At 40.0% G+C, this 22,916-nt stretch overlaps 2 protein-coding genes across 3 annotated transcripts in view; one reads left to right on the forward strand and one right to left on the reverse strand.

The window, feature by feature from the left end:
- Window positions 1–1,938: 1,938 nt before the first annotated feature.
- On the reverse strand, window positions 1,939–7,379 carry LOC125893196 (transmembrane protein 79-like). The gene is made up of 5 exons (XM_049583748.1): window positions 7,258–7,379; window positions 5,185–5,751; window positions 4,822–5,016; window positions 4,494–4,725; window positions 1,939–3,278 (listed from the first exon to the last, which is right to left on the reverse strand). Exons 2-5 carry the CDS (start codon window positions 5,741–5,743, stop codon window positions 3,074–3,076), a joined length of 1,191 nt encoding a protein of 396 aa, XP_049439705.1. The 5' UTR covers window positions 5,744–5,751; window positions 7,258–7,379; the 3' UTR covers window positions 1,939–3,073.
- A 5,753-nt stretch (window positions 7,380–13,132) lies between these two features.
- arhgef2 (rho/rac guanine nucleotide exchange factor (GEF) 2) overlaps window positions 13,133–22,916 on the forward strand; it is a 35,045-nt gene continuing 25,261 nt past the window's right edge. For both annotated transcript variants that reach the window (XM_049583873.1, XM_049583874.1), the window contains exon 1: window positions 13,133–13,316. In XM_049583873.1, the coding sequence (XP_049439830.1) occupies window positions 13,260–13,316 (57 nt within the window). In that variant the 5' untranslated portion in view covers window positions 13,133–13,259. The remainder of the gene's footprint in view (window positions 13,317–22,916) is intronic.

A 22,916-nucleotide genomic window follows, 5' to 3' on the forward strand; every position in this document is an offset into this window, starting at 1 on the left:
TGACAGATCTATTGATAGATGTATCAATGGATCTATGGATGGATGTATTGATGGTTGTATGGATAGACTGACAGATCTATAGATCTACTGATAGATGTGTTCATGGATGTATTGATGGATGTTTTGGTGAAAGTCACCACAGATACGACCACATTATTTTGACCATTTGTGAAAGTATGAATATTGTGTGAGAGTGTGTGGGTGTGTGTTTCTGTGTGTGGTGTATTTGGCCTCCTGCAAGACTCTTCTGCAAATATGAGCGACTGCTGAAGAGCTGCAGTGATGACTGTGAGCCTGGCTTGTTGGCTGGTATTTGAAATGCGTGCAGGAGGCTGATCAGAGTTGTATCGCTAACGTTAAATAACAGTTAAAATGACTGCATATGTGTGTGCATGTTCCGTACAAGCATTCAGAAACAGCAGCATAAAAGGTTTAGGTTTTATTGTGCTTTGAATTAACTATATTGTCCCTTTACTCTGTGAACTCAGACTGTAAACCTGCTGAGCTTTATTGTGTGCAGGTAAACCCCTCAGTGCATGCTGGGAAACACTGCAGTCCCTCATAATGGTTTCAGAATAAATTTCCTGTAGTAAAAACTTTGAGCAATGAAAAGAATTAGAGTTATGAAAGGACAACTAATATATAAAACACTACACAAAAATATAAACATGTAGAAAATAATGAGTATCTAAACGATCTGCACTGATGGAAATAACTAAACACCAGTTAGCTGTTAAATGCTCGTGTTTGTCTGTTTAATAGATTCTGAATCATTTTAAATGTTGAATAAAGACAACATGGAGCTGTGAAACAAACCTTCAACCTGAACATAACTTGTTTCTCTGCTGAGTTTCAAGAAGCTCCAGTTCTGAATCAGTTCACACGTTTAATAATGTGAACCTGAACGGGTTATTACAGTTTAATTAAGCTTCACTGAAAGATGAATAAACTGACCGTATGTTTTTCTGCGGAGCTTCCTGAACGGACAGTTTTCTCTGAGGCGGAGCAGACAGGACTTCCTCCTCACAGGCAGAGACTCCATGGAGACAACACTCCAGTTTCACGTTAAAACTCGGTCCAGACGCGACCACTCTGAATAAAACAAACTGTTTCCTTCAGTTCAGCAGCTCCTTCAGTTTGTGGACACGTCGGTCCGCACAAACATCCTCAAACACCGAGTGTGTGACAGCAGAGTTGACCTGAACACGACTGTAACACACCTGAGCCTTCAAAATAAAAGCCCACAACAGGCTTCTCTCCAAACTTCCTCTCTGCATGTTCCTCTTTACTGACAGTTAACAGTTTTACAGCTGAGCTCAGATCAGTTTCTGTAGTTTCTCTTCACTAATTTTAAGTGCAGTTAATGTTCCGTTTAAATGCCACTTACATACAGTTTGCCTCAGTGATTATTTTAGTTATTCAAACAGTATTTTCACAACACAAATTAAGTTACACACTGATAAGAACTTAAGTTTAAATGCTGCTAATTATTATTATTAGTAGTAGTAGTAGTAGTAGTAGTAGTAGTAGTAGTATGAAACCTGCTTATTTTCTCACCTGTATGAACTTTCTGTCCATGTCGTTAATCAGACTCTTCAGTCCAGCAGATGATAATGACTGATTGACAGGTCAAAATATCTGCTGTGAACAAAACACTGAGCTTCTCCGAAGGTTGAAGGTAAAACTCACCTGTCAGGTATGTGTTAGCTGTGTTCATAATAATGCACTTTATTTATGTAGCACCTGTCATATGTGAAATGCAGCACAAAGTAGACATAAAACAGACAAACCAGGCAATTCACTACAAAAGGACATTTAAAACAGTTTAAAACATTGATGAACTGTAAAACTATAAATCATAAAGTCAAGTAAGATTTTTAAATAGTTGTAGCAGCGTGAAGCGTGAAAAGAAAGTGGTTCAGACCTGTAGGAGGAAAGTCTGTTTTTTAGTTTTATTTTAATAATATTCAGCAAGCTAGCTTCTCTGATATCATGTTCATGTAATTGCTGATTTATTAAAATCAAGAGGAAGAGCACATTAAAATGAGTGGAAATCAACTTGAATCAACATCCCACTGATAATAAACACTGATTAACATGCTGTAAATATTCAGGAATTTGTCTTGATTTGGTTCATAACAATAAACATAACGACATAAAATACAAATAAAATATAACAGAAATGTGACAAAATATTTTTAAAAATATGGAAAAATCTAGTAAAGTGGAGGAGCTTGTATACATGACATAATATAATAGTAATAATAGTATGAGTCAATAATACATGGGATGAGGTGATTTTAAGATTCATATACGGGAAGTTTCTTCAGTAGCATCACATTCTTAAACGTGTACACTTGGTGCTTTTATCTTGAAGTCAGATCACCAGTACTTCCTGTGTGCAGGTGTTATTGATGTTTGGTGTCAACTATCAGTCTGACCAGTTCAACAGGAAAACACCAACAGCAGCTTCATGTGACTGAATAACAGACAGATCAGTAACCATCAGTCTAGCACAGTGTATCAGTGTATACATCATATTCTGAAGGTTTCACAGACTTGTGTTTAATCATGATTAATCTGTTATTAATTCTAATTAAAGGTGGAGCTGGATTTCAAACTTTTATTGTGAAGTACGTAACTTATTGTAAATTATACAAACAGGAAAAAATAAGTTTGTTTGTTGTGACCATCAAATTTTAATGATCATAAGATGATGATGAAAATAAAATGTTGAAAACTGGACCAACAGAAACAGACTGAACAGGAAGTAAACAGGAATAAACAGGAAGTAGTCCGACAGCTAAATATTTCCACAAACTACCTCAAATCGGAAAAAAAAAAACCTGTTTCCACTGAAAATACTAACGACAAAAAAACATCAGCTGTAGTGGGCGGGGTTATACCATAAAAGTCTTTCAACAGTTCAAAAGAATTAAACTTTATAAACACATAAACAATTTACTTTTTTTATTTAATTTTTTTTCCAGTTTATAAAAAAATTAAGTTTAAAAAAAAAAAACCCAAGTAGGTCAGAAACACTTCAGCCTGACAGGAAGTTACTGATTTCTGATCATCCCCAGAATCTCTGTCTGCCGGCAGGTGGAGTCGCCACCTCCTCAGGACGAGACAAGTGGCTGAAGACCGACCCTGACGCGTCCACTGTGAAGATGAAGTAGATGTTGGCGACCATCATGGCGAGACTCGGCAGGAAGGAGAGGCCGAAACCAAAACCACGAATACTGCTGCTGAAAGCTGCGGCCACCCAGTAAACCAGCCTGGAGACACAAAACAAACGCACCTTTAATTCACAGTTAAATGTTCTTCATAAACAGCTAATAGATCCTTTAGAACGTCACATTAATCGGAAAGAACACAGTTAAATGTTCTGAGTAAACACTACGCAGATCCCTTAGAACGTTCCACCTTTAGCTGAAATTGTTAATTTAGCGCTTCATGGTAACAGTCTGTGGATCCTTTAGATCGTTCCATATTCATCCAAAACACTACAATTAAATGTTCTGCATAACCAGTCTGTAGATGCTTTAGAACATCCCAAATCATTCGAACTATAGCTCATTAACTTTTGTCTAAACATCCTGAATTTAGCGCTTCATGGTAACAGTCTGTGGATCCTTTAGATCGTTCCATATTCATCCAAAACACTACAATTAAATGTTCTGCATAACCAGTCTGTAGATGCTTTAGAACATCCCAAATCATTCGAACTATAGCTCATTAACTTTTTGTCTAAACATCCTGTAGAACTTTAAGAGCTTTCCACTTTAATCTGAAACACCACAGTGTATTAAACGTTCTGTGTAAACAGTCTTTAGATCCTTTCGATCGTTCTACATTTTTCTGAAACACCAGTCAATTAATGTTCTGTCTTAACACCTTGGACATCCTTAAGAACTTCCCACCTGAATCTGAAATGCCAAAGGTAATTAAGTGTTCTGCGTAAACAATATTTAGGTCTCTTAGAGCATTCCACAATTATCTGAAACCCTTAATTTAACGAGATCTTTTAGAACATTCCACATAAATCTCAAACACCACAGTTAAACATTCCACGCAAACAGTCTGTAGATCCTTTAGAACGTCCACATTCGTCCACAGATAAACATTTTGCGTAAACAGTCAGTAGATTGTTCGGAACGTTCCACATTAATCTAAAAACACCACAGTTAAATGTTCTGCGTAAACAGTATCCACGTTCCACAATTATCTGAAACACTTCATTTATTGTTTCATGTTATTAGTCTGTAGATCTTTTGGAACGTTCCACATTCATCCAAAACGTTCTGCGTAAACAGTCTGTAGATCTTTTGGAACGTTCCACATTCATCCAAAACAGTCAAAACGTTCTGCGTAAACAGTCTGTAGATCTCTTGGAACGTTCCACCATTATCTGAAATGTAGGAAACGAACAGTTCTGTGTAAACCGTCTATAGATGTATATATAGATTCTGCATGGTTTCTTTAAATCTCACCGTCCTAAGGCGAAGACGATGGTCAGCAGAGGGATGAGCTTCAGGTGCTCTTGGCTGAGGTACATCGCCATGACGACCAGCTGCAGGAAGTAGATCAGGAACAGGGAAACGGAGTCGGAGATGAAGCGCTGGTGGACGGTGACTTCATGAAGCTCCTCCTCCTTCACCTCCTCATCGAACAGAGGGCGAATCGCACCCGACCTGAGCCGAGTGACGCCCAGAACCAACCAACCTGAGACACAGACAGGTGAGACAGACAGGTGAGACATTGTGGCACTGACAGTTAAGAGCTGCTGGGTCTCTTCTTCTTCTCTGGTGTCGCACTCACCGAGGATGATGGGGATGGCAGCGAACACGGAGCAGCGCAGCGTGTAGACGAGTCTGAGGGGGGCGCTGTCCAGCAAGGGGGCATCAAACGGCAGGAAGACAAACCCCCCCCACACCAGGAGGGGGAAGAAGAAGGCTGCCGTCATCAAGGACACGCCCACCTTCAGGACGTCCCTGTGGGGACAGGCCCTTCCACCTGAGAGACAGACAGTTTTAAACCCCACTCATCTGAGAGACAGACAGGTAAGAGCCCCGCCCATCTGAGACAAAGACAGGTTAAAGTCCCACCCACCCAGGAGAGACACAGGTTTAAACCCCGCCCCCTGACAGAGAGACAGATGAGAGCTACAACAGGTATATTTACATTTGGCAGGAGGTTTGTCCTCAGTCCACTCGTACTGGTAGCCATGTTGGTTGTAGTCCTGTGGGACTCGGGAACTCAGGAAGGGGCTCTTCTCCGACTCCATTTCCCAGAATGCCTCACTCTCTCTAGGTGATGAGGGGGCATGGAGGACGGTCACTGCAGGATTAAACACCTGTGCTGCTTTCTCCGGCAGGTGGTTCTCTGTGGGCTCCTCCTCCAGGTGTGTCATTGGCTCCGCCCCTTCCTCTCTGCCTTCTGCCCCCCTCCTCTTCCCCTCTGCTATCAGCTCTCTCTCACTCTCTGTCCAGCTCGCCGCCTCTCGTACAGAATTATCCGACCTCACACTCATCCTGTCTCCTTTACTTGTCTGTCCAGCTGTCTGGCCCCCTGTCTGTCTGTCTCCAGGCCACTGCAGGGTGCTGGGCTCCATCATGGCGGACCTCACCGCCTCCTCCTCTTCCTCAGTTTGTTTATTCTTCATCCCCCCACTGTCCTCCATCTTGGTTCTTTCTGTCGGGCTCTGGGCATCCTCAGGCCGATCATCTGTCAGCAGAGACATCTGTCTGTCTGTCAAAGAGAACAGCGGACAACTACATAATGTATATTACATAACGTGTAACACACATACATACATATATATATATATATATAAATATATATATATATATATATATATACATACATAAAAAGTTAAATAACATAAATATTGTAGTAACAAACTGTATATATAGAGGTTACATGTCTTAATTATTGTAGTGACACAAAGTATATAAAAAAGTTACATGACATAAATATTGTAGTGACACACAGTGTGATGTTAGATAACGTAAGTATTATAGTGACACACAGTATATATAAAAGTTACATAACATAAATATTGTAGTGACACAAAGTATATAAAAGTTAGATAACGTAAATATTATAGTGACACACAGTATATATAAAAGTTACATGACGTAAATATTGTAGTGACACAAAGTATATAAGTTAGATAACGTAAATATTATAGTGACATGCTGTAAAAGTTACATAACATAAATACTGTAGTGACACAAAGTATATAAAAGTTAGATAACGTAAATATTATAGTGACATACCGTATATATAAAAGCTACATAACGTAATTATTATAGTAGCATACCATATAAATATAACATACCATATATATAAGTAACATAATGTATAAATAAGTTACAAACTGTATATTGTAGTTACATAACATACAATATAGCTACATGCTGTACATGAGACAGCGCTGACCACTTTCAAATCCAAGCTAAAGACCTTCCTGTTTCATTGCTTTCCTTAATTTACCTTTAAACTAAATTTATTTCTTTTTGGTCTTTATCCTGTGTGCCTTTATTTGTTCGGTTTTTTATCATTTGTTTTACCCTGTGTTTGTGTTTGCCTGCTTGCTTTATTGTTTCTCTCATTTGTTTCCTGTGCTTTTACTGGTCTTCTTGAAATCACTCTGGGTTACCTCTGGTTATACAATGTGCTACAGAAATTTATTTGCCTTTCCTTGTAGACGGTTACGTAATGTATGTTATAGATAAACACAGTATATAGTAGTCTATGTACATACCTACATTGTGATATGAATATATACTGTAGTAACATCACACTTTCCTCCTTTCTGGTCTCCAGCAGTGTATTATTTATCTTTATTGATCTTTATTGAACTCTCATTGCCGATCAGACACTAAACTGTATTTATGATCTATAAATGTAATCTCTGTACCTGCAGCAGGTAAGCCTAGCTCCGCCCACTGTGAGGACTTCAGTTTCATTCCAACATGGCGGCCGTGACGCGTTTCAGATTTAATATTAGAATAAAAATAAATTCGAGTTGGCTTTGGTCTCTGATCGAGTTTTACGTCATCATCTATCGATCATGCTACTGTTGACAGTTTGTTTGGTGCCGATGACAAAGAGCCGATCAGTTCGCAGAGGCAGAGCAGGAGCAGCTCCGTGCTAACATGCTAACATGCTAACATGCTATCACAGCTGGACACAGACTAATTAAATAAACTGAGGTTAAACTCAGAGATCAAACTGAAATTAAAGATTTACCGTGATCGTGTGATCGTCTTCTTCTTCTTCTTCTTTTTCCTCTCTTCTTCCTCTTCCTCCCCTTCCTCTGTTGTTGTTGTTGTGAAATGCTCCGGAAGTGGAGCTCAGGTGTGGTAGCGTCAGGTGAGTTAAAGGGAAAGTTCTCTTAAAGGAAAAGAGGTGGCGGATAAATATTAACTCCAGAACAGATACTAATAGTCGAAAATTGCTGGTTTATGATGCTTTTTATTTTCATCCCCTGTAAGTCTGGACTTAGCTGCAAGACATAACTATACTAAACTTTAAAACTTGACTCACTCTTCACATGTTTGAAATCAGTTTTTACAGAACAGTGCTGTTGCTTTTATCTGTCCCCGTACTTTAATATGAAATTATATTTATTTTGCTGCCCATGGATCTCTGGCTGAGGAGATATAATGTAGCCTATCTGAATATGACCTTTCTGGTTAAATAAAGGATAAATTAATTTAAGAAAACTCACTGCTAAAAGTACACTAGTAAAAGTACTGAAGTATAATCAGTTAAATGAACACAGGGTATGAAAGGAAAAGTATTTGAAGGCATATTTCACCTGCAAAAGACCATTTCTATATATATTATTATCATTTAAATGATCATTTTTCCATTGAATTTGTGAAGAAAATTTTATGGAGAATCATAAAAAGGGGATGATTTTTCATGAACGGAAGGAACAACACCAAAATTATATCAAAACATCCTTTTACAAACCGAGACACAACTCCTGAAGTGAAATCCAAGTCTTTATCCAGTTTTATGTGCTCAGTACTTTACAAACACATCCATTTTCTTGATTACGACCAAAAAAAATCTCATAATCATGAAAAGATTTTATTTTGAAATTATGAGTTTTTTTTATAGTAACAAGATTATTTTCTTGTAAATATAAGTTTCATACTTGTAACAAGATATTTTCTCATCCTTACAAGATCTCTTTTGTCATTTTTCTTATAATTACAAGATTTTTTTTTCTCATAATTATGAGTTTATTTAATGAGTTTTTTATTTGTTATGGGATCTTTTCTCAAAGTTATGAGAGTTTTCTTATAATTACAAAAATATTTTCCCATACTTATGACATTATTTCCTGGAGTCACTAGATCTTTCTTCATAATAATGAGAAATTGTTCTCGTTCAAACATCTTTTCCTATAATTATGAGATTTTTTTCAAGGTATTTTCTCCTAATTTCAAGATTTTTTCCTCATAATTACACAATTTTTTTTATTAGTTTCGTATTTGTTATGAGCTCTTTTCCCAAAATTATGAGATTTTCTCTTTTAATTGCTCATCAGATCATTTGTCATAATTACAAGATCCTTTCTCATAATGATGAGAGATTTTTCTTGTTACAAGATATTTTCTTGTAATTATGTGATTTTTTTTCTCCTTGCAAGATCTTTTCTCATCATGACAAGTTTTTCTTATAATTACAAGATTTATTTCCCATAATTATAAGATTTTTTATGAGTTTTGTATTTGTTATCTTGTTGTCTTTTCCCTGAGTTTTTTCTTATAATTACAAATCTTGTCCCATAATTATGAAATTATTTTTCTTGTAATTTTGAGATCTGTTCTTGTTGCAAGATCTTTTCTCATAATTCTGAGATTTTTTTTCTTCTTGTAATTACGAGATATGGTGTCTGTTTTTCTCTGTTTTCTTTTCCTGTATTATTATCTATGTCATAAAAATGTGTCTTTTGCTTCTTCCAAGTACAGGAAAAATGACGCAACACACCATTAAACACATACAAATATACAGTCTACAAAGCACAATCGTGCAAATGGTAGCAGCAAACAAGTTATGTAAATATTAAAAGAGAGCACATCTTGTAAAATACAAATTGTTTCCTGCTGCAGTCGCTCTGTGTTTAATACCTGTGTGGTATAGGTCATAAAATAATGATGATGATGATAATGAAAATAATAATGATAATAAATTGTATTAATATAGCACCTTTCATGCAAGAAATGCAGCACTAAATGCTTCACAATAAGGGCAGTATAAGCGAAGTTTCCACAGAAATGTATGTTTATAAGCCTCCTGTGTTCAGATGACATCAGACTGTGCTGCAGGTGTAGTTCACAGTGCTGCCAGCAGGTGGAGGTGTCGTGTTAGTGTCAGGGTTTGTGTGTGTGTGTGTGTGTGTGTGTGTGTGTGTGTGTGTGTGTGTGTAAGGAGGTGTCAGCTGGTGGTTTCCTCCCTGATCAGCGGGATGACATCACTTCCTCCTGACCGTGTGTTATCTGTTGGAGTTGTCATAGTAACAATGGTATCAGGCAGTACTGTTGGAGCCGGTTGTCATGGTAACTGTGGTATCAGGCAGTATCAGGAGGCAGCTGTGAATAGATGTTTCATTCAGAGGCTGTAGCAGCACACAGTGTTACTGTTGCAAACTCATTTACACCAGTGTAAATGAGTTTGCAAATGTATTTATATGAGCACTGGATTTTTGGACCATTTCAATAACGTGACATGAAAAATAATTTATTTATTTTAACACATAACAGGTACAGTGAGCACTTTCACAACAACACAACCCCAAAGCATCATGCAGCATTATTTAAAATCTCAACTGAGGTTGACACAAATTAATGTTTCAAAAGGTTCAAATAAGTCAAAATGTGTAGTGTTATTAAGATTACATTGCTCTCTGTGAGTATTTACTGATGTAAACTGTGGCTGAGGTTTTGGTGACAGCGACTGAAAATGCCTAGCTGCATTTTTCTGCACGGCATTTATTAATTTTAACAGTGCAAAGTTACACATGTGGGAGATTTACTGTAACAGACTGGACAGGATTTACACCTTTACGCCTGTACTGTTTGTACTGTAATTTGTTGACAGATAATTTCAACACAGGAAAGACAAAAACTGCTCTACAGCTACACACACAGCACAAAGGAGGAAATTACAAAATTAGAAATGTAAACAGGAAACTTATAGAGGCTGGCTATAGAAGCTATTTCAGAGAACTGGTTTATTATAGTTTTTTTTTTTTTTTTTTATAATTTTGAATTGACATCATTGACACATACTCCTGAGACCCTGTGTCCTCATATGAGGTCATCACATTTTGGGCTGACTTTTTAGAAGATATTTTTCTGGGCATTTTAAGCCTTTAATTGATAGGACAGATGAGTGTGAAGGGAGGAGGAGAGAGAGAGGGTGTGACATGCAGCAAAGGGCCACAGACTGGAGTCGAACCTGGGCCGCTGCGGCAACAGCCTTGTATATGGGGTGCCTGCTCTACCACTAAGCCACCGACGCCCCACATTTTGGGTTTACTTGACCTTATTCTCCATATTGCTTAACTAAAACCTGTTGTCCTACTTTGTGGACAGTTTTTTGTCCCATCTAGTGGTAATAAGAGCACAGTACACTAATTCATGTAAAACCAAGATGGCAGCCATCTTTGACAAGTCAGTCTGCAGCAGTTCCTGACACAAAAGTGGACAAGGTCCAAAACCTGATCACAATTTATAACTGAACTGCAACAGAATAAACACAATAAAGTTAATTTCATGAGCCATTTTTCCTCGATAAGGTCTAATAAAAAAAGGGTCCATCATCTCCTCAGTGATTTTCACAAAGCCCATCACTGATTTTTTATTTTATTTATTTATTTATTTTTTAATTCTATATACTTTATTAATCCCTCTGAGGGGAAATTCAGTTTTTTCACTCTTGCTGTCAATTACACACAAGTCCAAAAGACACACATGCACAAACAGGACCTATACATGCACAAAGTGGAGAGATGTCAGAGTGAGGGGTCTGCCTTGGTCAGGCGCCCCAGGCGTTGGGGGGTTCGGTGCCTTGCTCAAGGACACCTTGGCAGTGAACTGGCAACTCTCCAGCCACCAGTCCACACTCCATATTTGGTCCGGACGGGGACTCGAGCAGGCGACCCTCCGGTTCCCAACCCAAGTCCCTATGGACTGAGCTACTGCCGCCCCCCATGAAGTCCAGTCTTCCTTATTAAAACAATTTGATTTGTGTGATTTCCAATCATCATAATGATACGTTTAACTGACAATATATCTAGAGCAATAATGTGGTGTGTGAGCTTCGACTGTATATTTTCTATCCTTGTGCCTCAGACACAGACTGATGGACACAGAGGTATTTTCACATCCAGGATAGAAGACAGACTTAATATTACCTTGTCCCAAAAATATCTCACTGGAGGGCAACGCCACAACGGAACTGGCTGATCATAGGTTAATGCAATACTTCACATCCATCCATCCATCTGGGGGCTGGAGCCTATCCCAGCTGACACTGGTTGAGAGGCAGGGTTCACCCTGGACAGGTCACCAGACTATCACAGGGCTGACACATAGAGACAGACAACCATTCACACTCACATTCACACCTACGGACAATTTAGAGTCACCAATTAACCTGCATGTCTTTGGACTGTGGGAGGAAGCTGGAGCACCTGGAGGAAACCCACGCTGACACAGGGAGAACATGCAAACTCCACACAGAAGGGCCCCCCCCACCCGGGATCGAACTGGTAACCCTGTTGTTGTGAGGCGACAGTGCACATATTCCCCTTTATTAGTGAAAGTCAAGATTCACCTGAAAGGAATTCATTAACTCAGGACACATTTACAAATAAAAAAAGGTCAAATAGAAATGTTTAGAGAATATGTCTAATGGATGATGATGACTGGTTCAGCCATTGTGCACTGACTAACTAGATGCAATGCACTAATTAACAAATGTTTTGGGGGGTATGACTATTAAACAGAGAACAGGTGTGATGCATTTTGATTAATAACTGATAATGTGGGAAACATAAGGATTTGCATAAATGTGACAAAGTATTTTCAATTTATATATATTTATTAGAAACATTTTATATTTATTTTAAAGAACAATGAGAAACTGCTTTTATGATGTGCACAAGTGAACACATGATGTGAAGGTCAAACAAGTATTTTGATTTGACAAATGAACCAAAGTGACTGAGAAAAAAAATGTCAGATATTCATTCATATTAATTATTCTTAATAACTGCTTTCTGAATATCAATAAATAAATGACTTATGGTCAGGGTCAATGAGTCTGCTCAGAAATAAATCAAAAACTTGTTAGAATTAGAAACTGAAATACTTTATTGATCTCCGAGGGGAAATTATGATTCGTTACAGCTGCTCCGATGCAAAGAATAGAGAATTATAAGAAGTAGAATAAGAGCATGAAATAAAAGAGTGTAAATATAAAGGAATAAATAAAATATAGTAGAAATGAAATGTGCATTAAAATAAATGAAATGTATGTAAAACATTGCACAGAATAGATAAGAGATAAATCAATAAACCAGCAGGACAGTAGTAAACTGCTGCAGCAGGCTGTGAGTACTTGTATTCTATCAGGGTGACGTCACTCTGATCAGTTGATATCAGTTATTGATCACATTAACAGTTTTCCTTTGTGTTTCCGTTATGAAGCGGGAGGTTTGTTTCTTATGAACACCGGTATCCACTCGGGAGGGCGGGGTCAGTGCTCGGTAGTTCCACGTCACACAGCAGCGTGTTGTCCCCTCTGCTGCTGGAGGTGGGCGGGGTTAATCGAGCTAATATTCATCACTCACGTGACCTCACTCAGCTCTCTGATTGGATTCTGTGTACCACGTGGTCGGTTGACACGTTGTCATAGAGACCTGCTCCACCCACGCCGTACACGCCGCCGCCCCGGTGTCAAAAACGAGCGCTCCCTGGCAGATGCTGCTGGGCGGGGCTTGAGGTGCGTGCGGTGAGGGGATTGGCTGAGCGCGGCAGTAGCGGGCTGAGCTGTGATTGGTTAGAAGTAGAGAGCGGAGCTGTCAGTCAGAGAGACGCCCCGCCCCCGGGCTCAGACTGCGGACTGCTCCAGGACCAGAACCAAACGCTTCGGATTCGTACTGATTAATTATAGATTGGCTTGTGATCAGCTGATCGATCAGCTGTGATCGGTTCGGTTAGTCGGAGGGGATGTCCCGGCTGCTGGAGAGCAGGAGACAGGACAGGATGAAGGAAATCAATCTGAAGGTGAGTTCACCGGAAAAAAAAAGAGAAAGAAAAGGACTCACGGGCGCGTGCAGACTCACTTTAGTGATCGATAATGATAGTTATTGATAATGTGGGAGTGATGGGAGAGTTTGGTGCTTATCGATCACACACAGAGAGCTCTGTCTCACTTTCTGTCTGTTCCGCTTTGTCCGCTCACAGCTGGAACACACAGACCCCGGTTTGTTCCGTTACAGGCTCCGACAGATGTTGGAGACATTATCGATACTTCTTATAGGTGATCGATCAGTGATCGGCGGTGTGATCAGGTGTGTGTTGAAGCAGTTTGTTTGGGAACAGATTGGTGAAGTTGGCGGAGACAGAAACGGGAAACACACTTTTTTTTCCCAGTTCAGACAGAAACGGTTTAATGTGTCTATACAGAGGAGTGTGTGTGTTCGGTGTGTGTGTCCCGGTGTGTGTCGGTGTTCGGTGTGTGTGTACAGACTGACTTTCAGTGTGTTTTCGGTGTGTTTGAGTGTGTGTCCGTTAGCAAGCAGCAGCGTGGCCGCTTTGTCCTGCAGGAGGAAACGAGCGGAGCGGGGGGAGGGGAGCCTGTGTGTGTGTGTGTGTGTGTGTGTGTGTGTGTGTGTGGGTTCATACAGGAAGTGTCGGTCAGGAGTGAAGGTGGATGTCTGACCTTTGACCTGACTATAAAACAAACAAACTGTCATGTTTTCAGTTTGAAGCCTGAAAGAAGTGTTTTTAGTTTCTTAAGAACCACACACACACACACACACACACACACACACACACACAATTAAAGTCATGTGTATCTGTCAGATACACACTCACACACAGTTCAGTGTGTAGTAAAATGAATTTGTGCTCCACACAGTGATAAATTAATAAAGCCTAGATCTGTACATGTTAATGGGCGGCTGTGGCTCAGTAGTACAGCGGGTTTTCCACTCATCAGAAGATCAGCGGTTTGATTCCCGGCTCCTCCAGTCTGCATGCTGATACATGCTTGAGACACTGAACCCCAAATTGCTCTCAATCGGTGTGAGTGTGTTAAATCTGAGTAGCAGGTGGCACCAGTGTGTGAATGGGTGTGTGAATGGGTGAATGTGACTCTTTATTAAAGGTACAAGCACTGGATAGGGGGACAGAACTGACCCATCGTGAAGTCCCACCCCTGGAGCCACACTGGCCATCATGACGTAGCATCGGGCTGGCTCTGACCACAGCTGTGCTCCATTGACTCTAAAGCCCTGTTTCCACCAAACACTTTCAGTAACCTTTCAGACATGGTACCTAGACCCTAGTGTTTCCACCACAAACAGTCCTCTTAAATGTGGGCGGGGTTGTTGTCACTCACTGCTCCGTCCAGCACTCACTGTATTTCCTCCTGTATCAGTCTGCACCTGGTTTATCGTCCACAGAACGAGGCTGCACGCTGAGATTGTCAGAACCAAGTAAAACAGGCTGCAGTGAGAGTCTCACCATATCTCTCCATGGGATATTTAAAAATAGCAGCTCTGTGCATTTAGTCCTTCTCAGGCAAGCTCAGGGGTTTAGTGTTGCTGGAGCCCACAGGAACGACACTCCACGATGCTTTTTTCTCTGAGTGAGGATTAGAATATACGCAGTTCATAAAATCCGGAGGAAATTAATATATATAAACACTTGAAGATCCACTCGTTACTAAAACTGTGTGTCATATAAAAGCTAAAGTGATGGTCAAAGTTGTCACAGTGAAATTTACGGTGTGCTGATGGATTCACGTCATCAACTCATGCATTGAGTAACATCACAAGTTAACGTTCCACCTTAAAAGTTGCCGGCAGTCGGCCCAGTGAATGAAGTTATTTTTTCTCAGACTCCAGCTGCTGTGAGAGGCAGCAAAACATCCTTTCATTTTATAGTATAAATCTCTCCACTGTATGAACAGTGGTTACATGAGCCTCAAAACCAGACACAACTCAGCCCTGAGCAGAGTGACCGTCCTCTACTGACCAATCAGACTGCAGTGTTCACAGCTCCACTTTTTAGTACCAGATCTGTGTGCTCGGTACCCCAACAGAGGGGGGACCAAACATGGGGACGGTACGGAACGCTTCTGTTGGGACCATCCACAACTTTTCACTGTGGAAACGGAAAAAATGGTCATCTAACTGAACTGCTTGGTGGAAACGGGGCTTAATGCAGTCATTTCAGATTTCCTTCATTTTCAGACTAGTTTTGTGGATTTGGAGCTAAATGCTGTGCCTGGGGCATGTCGTGTATTAATGATACTCGTTACCTGGAGAGGTTGGAAAAAGATATATGTTTCTTCCCTGTTCCAAAACCAAAATCAGACCCTGAAAAGTGTAGGGTTAGCTAGCTAGCTACTGAAGATATAGCCTACTGTGTGTAACAGTGAAACAAAGACCGACCCTGCTGTACAGGAACCAGTGAAGGGAAGCAGGGAAACTTTGCTCATATTCAACCAGCTGTGTGGCATCGCATTATGTACAGATAAACATTTGTTTGGCTTTCCCTGGAGATCCCTGCCCGTCGGGCGGTGGAGCGGCATGAGGGCGATGAAGAGTGTGTTGTTTTGGTGATGGAGGTCTTTCCTGATCCTCTCAGCCCTCGTCCTGCACCTCCTGGTCTAAATGTCTTGTCGCGCTGAGAGTTTACATCTCCTGGTGCGTTGAGCTGACTGCACCGCCCTCTGCAGGGTCAGGTTATCTCTCTGAGTGTTGTTCCTGAACCAGATGGTGAGATGACACCTGTCAGGACGCTCTCTGTGGTGCAGGTGGAGAAGGACTTCAGCACCACGAGGGGCAGCCTGAAGCTGCTCACCCTTCTCCATCTCTTCTTCTCTGATATCTCCATCTCTTCAGTCTGACATCTCCATGTCTTTGACCAATATCTTCATTGCTTCGTCTCCATTTTCTCCATCTCTTCTTCATGAATATTTCCATCTTTCATGCCTGATTTCTCCATCTCGTTTTCTCTATTTCCATCTCTTATTGCCTGGTATCTTCATCTTTTTTGTCTGTAACTATGTCTTCTTCACAAATATCTCCATCTCTTCTTCTCTAATATCTTCATCTCTTTTTAGTCTGATATTTCCATCTTTCTGGTACCTTCATGTCTTCTTCTTTGATAGCTTTATTTCTTCTGTCTGATATCTTCTTCTCTTCTTCTCTGATATTGTCATCGCTTCTGGTTCCATCTTGCACCTGGTGCAAAGCGTTGCACGCTGCAGTGATACTTTCATTGTTAGTTTCAGACTGTTTGCCAGCGCCCACGATGTGTAAGAAGCAAATGAACTTCACCCTTTCTGTGCACCCATGGGTGTGTAGCTCTTAAAATGAATGTGGTCAGGTGCGTAGTGTATTTCCATTCTGAGGCAGCAGATAGTAAGATGCAGGTACATAGGCGGGTTTGCAATGCACCTACACTCCTCTTGTTACACACACACAGGGATCAGCAGGTGGATAAAAAAATACATCATTAATGAAGAAAGCATTAATGACGTTCTCTAAAATGGAAACGTAGCAGAGAGCAGAGCTGCAGTCTGACCCCCATTAAAAGAGACGCTGTACGTATCTACGCACAAGAAACAGCGTAACTTCATTTTAACTCCAGTTTTTAGTTTAGCTGCTTAAATGTCTCACCATATTTGCTGCAGTGACGTTACAGCCGCTCTCTTCTCCACTTTGCTGAATGTGCCATGTTAACAGCGGTGCAGCAGGTGCAGACACACCTGGTTTTAAAGGGAATGGGAGATGACACTCTGATTGGTTGAATACATGTTACGCTCAGAACACACCTGTGATTAATTCAGAGACTAAATACAACACCAGTTCCACTTGTTCTTTACTCTGCACCCATTATGTGTCATTTGACTAGCAAAGTGGAGTCGGACACGCCCTAAATGATCTTGCGCCATGCGCCATAGATCCGTTAAACAGGGTCCTTCAATATCTGTCTGATACCTTCATCTCTTCTTCTCTGACATCCTGTAAATCACTCAGTCACTCCTCCCTCTGTGTCTTTCAGGGAGGAGTGACTGAGTAAACAAGGGAGTGATTTCAGACACAAACCTGAACTGTGTTTGATTTTGACATGTGACAGCCAATCTGAGAGCAGGATTGTCACCATGGTGATTAGTAAGCTTTAATAAACTGACCCAGCAGCAGATAGTTTGTAGGTAGTAGGTAACCAGAGAGCTGGAGATCTGTTTTTAATGACCACACTGGGACATTTTACATCTTTAGATAGTGAGACAACAGAACGTTTTACATCTTTAAATATGGAGATAACAGATGATTTTATATCTTCAAATAGAAAGATAACAAAACATGTTTTATCGGTAAATGTTGAGATAACAGATAATTGTATATCTGTTAATATGGAGATCTCAACACATTTTTATCTTAAATATGAAAATAAGGGATTTTATATCCTTAAATATTGAAATAGCAGAACATTCTTTGCATTTTATTCTATCTCTGAACAGAGACCATTTAATATCCTCAAATGTGGAGATAACAAGACATTTTATATCTTGAAATATGTATGTAACAGAGTAATATATTTATACCGTAAAATATGGAGATAAAAACACATTTTAAATCTTGAAATGTGGAGATTATAGACCATGTTATATCTTTGAATATGGAGGTAACGGAGAACATGTATATCTTGAAATATAGAGATGACAAGATATTCTGTATCTTGAAATGTAGATGTAACAAAGCATATTTTATACCTTGAAAACGCAATGTACCTCTTCACATGTCAAGATAATACACCATTTGATATCTTTAAATATTGTGATAAGAGAGTATTTTGAAATATGGAGGCAATAAAGCACATTTCTACCTTCAAATGTGGAGATAACAACACATTCTGTATCTTGAAATATGAAAATAATGACATGTTTTATATCTTTAAAATATGGCGATGACAATGCTTTATATCTTAAAAATATGGAGGTAACAATACATGTTATATCTTGAAATATGAAGGTGATAGATCACATTGTATTCTTTGAAATATAAAGATAACATCTTGAAATATGGAGGTAACAGAGCACATTTTTTTTTCCTTGGAATATGAATATAACGATATATTTAATATCTTTGAATATGGAGGTAATGGAGAACATGTATATCTTGAAATATAGAGATGACAAGATATTCTACATCTTGAAATGTGGATGTAACAAATCATATTTTATGCCTTGAAATATGGAGATAAAAACACAATGTACCTCTTAAAATGTCGAGATAATAGACCATTTAATATCCTGAAATATTGTGATAAGAGAGAACATATGTATTTTGAAATATGGAGGTAATAAATCACAGTTCTACCTTCAAATGTGGAAATAATAACACATTCTATTGTCTGCCGCTGTTGTTTGGAGCTTTGGTACAGAGTGAGGTCATAAATGAATGAGCCTCTGCTGCACTCAGATCAGTTACCTGTCACCTGAGTCTCACCTGAACCTGAGTCCTCATTGTCACCGTGTCCCCTGTGGTTTCATGTGTCTGCCTCTTTTCTCAAAACTCAGGTCTCTCCCTCGCGCCCCCCCCTCCTCCCCCGCCTGTCTCATGACCCCTCCTCCACCCTCGGTCAGACAGAGGTCCCTTTATTTCTCCCCATCACTGAGCTCTTTATTTATTGATCAGCTGATCACTGACTGTCACCAGATCATTGAACCTGCTTAAAACCACTTTCAGTGTGTGACAGTTTACTGATCAGTAATGACGATGTGTTCTAAAAATATTGTAACTACTAATATCTACATGAACTCACAGAGTAGACAGAAAAAGACTTTTATTGTGAAACTCTGCGATGTTAAAACGTCCCTTCTTCTTTTTGAAAATATAAATCTATAAAATAATCCTCGGCCGCAGCCTCAGTCTTATATTTGTACAGAAAATGAAGAACTGAAGTCGCTCTCTGTTTCTGTGATCTGATCTGTCTCACGCACGCATACACACACACACACACACACACACACACACTTCCTCTTCCTGCCCCTCCTAGTTCAGAGCAGAAGTTAATGTGCAAAACAGTCACAACAGAAAGGAGAAGTTCAGACAGAGGCAGTCAGACAGACAGGCAGACAGACAGACAGGCAGATAAAGACACATCTAATCACCCTTACATGGTATATTAGATTTCAGAGGGTTTACATGTCAACAGATGTTTCATAAAGTCAGTGAATCATTAACTGACGCAGGTTAGTGACTCGGACGATGTGTCATAAAAGTTCTATTCATATTAAACGGCCTGTAACCGGCTGGTTGGTGGTTAGCAAACATGATCGGGAGCTGTGATTGTTTATTGTTGTCGGTCAGGTGTGACCAGGTGAGAGGCGGATGATCTAAATGTCTCCTCAGATTAAAGTTCAGAGTATTTTCTCCTCCAGTCGGTGCGGAGGTGTGACGAGCTGCTGGTTTCTTTTGAGTCTGTGTTTCAGACTTCTGATTGTGACTCAACACAGACAGACTCGTCTGATGGTCTGATGATGTCACCATCCCACAGGTTTGCGTTGTGACCTCCACTGTGGATTATTTACACAATACAAAACCCTGTAGCCTCGGCCCTCATTTAGAAGCCTTCATTGAGTGTGTTTACGTCGACACGATAAACCTGATTATGACAAAGTTTTTGGAGTATCCTGTTTATGTGTTAGTAAGGTAAACACCATATTCCACTTATGAAAAACAAGAATATGTTAGTGGGAGTACTCTGGGGGTGCTTTCACACCCGCCCTGTTTGGTTAAGTTCAGTCAAACTCTAGTTCGTTTGCCCTCTAAGTGCGGTTTGTTGTGGCAGGTGTAATCAACCTGCGTAGTTGTCCCTCCATTGTGACATTAGAAAGCGTCACATTTATCTTGCAAGTGTACTCTTCTTCAACGTTAGCTTTACTTCCTGGATTTTTCCCACATGGAAATTCTGACCAATCAAGAGCAGCTTTCTCACACAAGGCATTTGATCTGGTCCTCTTGTAAATGCTGCCGTGAGAATACGAACCAACTCTAGGCAATTATGCAACTTTGGAACAAAATTGGTCCCTGATTCAGACCAAATCAACTCTAGGTCTGAAAGCACCTTGAAAGAAAGTACGATGTATTCGGGGACAATAATTAACCTGATTTCTCTGTGCTCATGTGAACGCCGTATCCTGAACATGATCATAACCAGGATAAGCCTCATAAAGGAGTTATTCACTCATTGAGTGGGATTACATGTGCGTTGAGAACAAAACAAGTCATCGTGGTTGCTGAATTTACACAGAATTTTAAAATTAAGCTGTTAAACTTGATACTATACACTAACAGCAACAGTCACCTAAAGGCAGACAACTGGCAATTGATTTAGATTGTGGAGAAATCTGAAATCAGCAAACTTGTTTATCCCTGTTGTCATTTTCAGCTGTAACTGTAACGCTGAGCCCTTAGCCCTTGTCTTGGCTCTTCCCATTGGTTTTTGCGTGTTCACGTGAGGGGAAGTGGTGTCCCTGATGGAGAATTGGGACACCAATTCCCCTCACGTGAACACGCAAAAACCAATGGGAAGGGCCAAGACAAGGTCTAAGAGGAAGAAATGGAATTGGTCCTAGGTCTGTAAGGGCTTAGGGCTTGAGTCAACGAGTCTGTAAGGGATCCATTTGGGATTGGGGGAGTCTGACCTATGATGTTTCTGCTGTGTTTATTTTATGTACTGTGTTGCTTCGCTATGGTCTTTGATAAACAAAGTCTACCGGCATGGAAGCTAAGCTGTGGATGGGGCTGCAGCAAAACACATTCTAACCGCCTGAAAAGACACACCTAGAAAAAAAAAATCATTTTAAGTGTACACTCTATCTGGAATATTTTCATATATTTCATAGCCTGACGTGCACTTCCCCAGACATGCAACTACACGTCACAGTGCCACAGACCTCCGGTCTCTGTTTGTAAGCTGAAACCATTTCCCTCCATTGGAAACAAAGCTTTTATTTTCTTTAATTTCACAAATAAGAAAAAATAAATTGTGAAGACAATAAAGCCTTCACAACATTTTAAGTCTTGTGTGTAATTTATCCTGGCTTCATATGAGCAGAGGAAATCTCCGCTTGTTGCTAGGCTAATTTATACAATGTATAATGCCATCAGTTTGTGCTAATAATGTTAGCATGTTATATGTATTTGAAAAACGTGTTTAGTATAAGACAGTTGTTTTGTCAGTGAACCTTGTGAGTTGTAATGGAGCTGAATTTTGTAACATTACCTTTGTTAAATGTTGCTGTTGTCCCTGGCTTCATATGAGCAGAGGAAAAGTCTGCTAGCTACTAGGCTAATTTATACAATGTAAAATGCCATAGGCTTGTGCTAATAACGTTAGCATGTTGTATTTGTGGGGAAAATGTGTCCAGATAAAGACAAGTGTTTTGTCTGTGAATGCTGCAAGTTATAGTGAAGCTGATTTGTGTACTTGTGTTTGAAATTGTCTGTATTAAGCCATGTTTAATGTGTGTTTAATGTATGTTTTGAATCAACTAAACTTTACAGCACTTCACTGAAAATGACATTGATTTTACTGAGTGGGAAGTTTTTTAGGGCGCCCCAGTGAAGCAGTGTTTGCCCAGCGCTGTTTTGATTTCATGTATGTGATGCAGGGGTGCTCTACCCAAAAGTTGTTGTAAACAAACATTGTGATTCTGTCTATTGTCAGCCACTATTTATTTAAGTGTATCTACAGGTGTATCTATTCCGCTTGCCGTTTCGCTTTGCCGTATTTGCATTTTTTTCAGCACAGTGTCCGCGCTTTTCTTAGCTTCACCTTGGATGCGTGCTGCTCACTGTCTAGAACCTGATTGCCATCTTTTTATAAAGTCCCAACTTAACCTTTGTGCTGCGCCAAGATTACGCCAGATTGTCTCATCTTTAGCTACCACATGTTGTTAGCACTTAGCTCTGTGATTGGATGTCTTTTGCCGAAATGCACCTTTGGAGCCATAGTTAACATCTACTTCAAAGTTTTTAGTAACGGTTTTATAGCCTTCGTTCCTTATTGGTTGCCATAAACACTGGCAGAACTGTATCTGCTAATGAAATCATCCTAGCATTTAGGTCAATCTGTGTGTAAACACAACCTCAAAGAGCTGCTACTGTAGCATGACTGCAGACTGTTAGTCTGGGTTACCCATAATGCCTCTCTGTTTGTTCCTGTCTATAAACCACAGTTGTGTAACTTTCAATCCATTTTTAGATTCAGTGTGGATCATCTGATTCTGGGAGTTTATCATGAATCTCTTTAATGTTTGTTCTGCGTTCAGAGCAGCAGTGATACAGTCAGAGGTCAAAAGTCATCCTGCTGACGGGGCTGCTGGTCCCTGTAGTTTCCACCTGGACTACAGCTCCCATGAGGCCATGCTGCTGTGTCCTGGAGCGGAGTGTCTGTCTGTTTTGAGTCTGACATTCATCTATAATTCATATCAGCAGCAGCGTGCCCCTGAGCAAGGCATCCAAGACAGCCAATCAGATCACAGGAGGTGCTGAGAACACACTGCTGTAGTCACATGACCTGACTGTGTGTTCAGTCTTTAAAGCTAAACTCTCCGTGTTGTGTTGAAGTTTGAATAAA

The sequence above is a fragment of the Epinephelus fuscoguttatus genome, linkage group LG8 (assembly GCF_011397635.1).
Source record: "Epinephelus fuscoguttatus linkage group LG8, E.fuscoguttatus.final_Chr_v1".
Lineage (NCBI taxonomy): Eukaryota > Metazoa > Chordata > Actinopteri > Perciformes > Serranidae > Epinephelus > Epinephelus fuscoguttatus.

Excerpts from the sequence above, each read along its gene's own strand:
- LOC125893196 (XM_049583748.1), bottom strand. The coding sequence starts at position 5,743 with ATGTCTCTGCTGACAGATGATCGGCCTGAGGATGCCCAGAGCCCGACA. Across the intron at positions 4,726-4,821 it reads TGCCATCCCCATCATCCTCG|GTTGGTTGGTTCTGGGCGTC; the intron begins GTGAGTGCGACA and ends TCTGTGTCTCAG. Across the intron at positions 3,279-4,493 it reads ATCGTCTTCGCCTTAGGACG|GCTGGTTTACTGGGTGGCCG; the intron begins GTGAGATTTAAA and ends TTGTGTCTCCAG.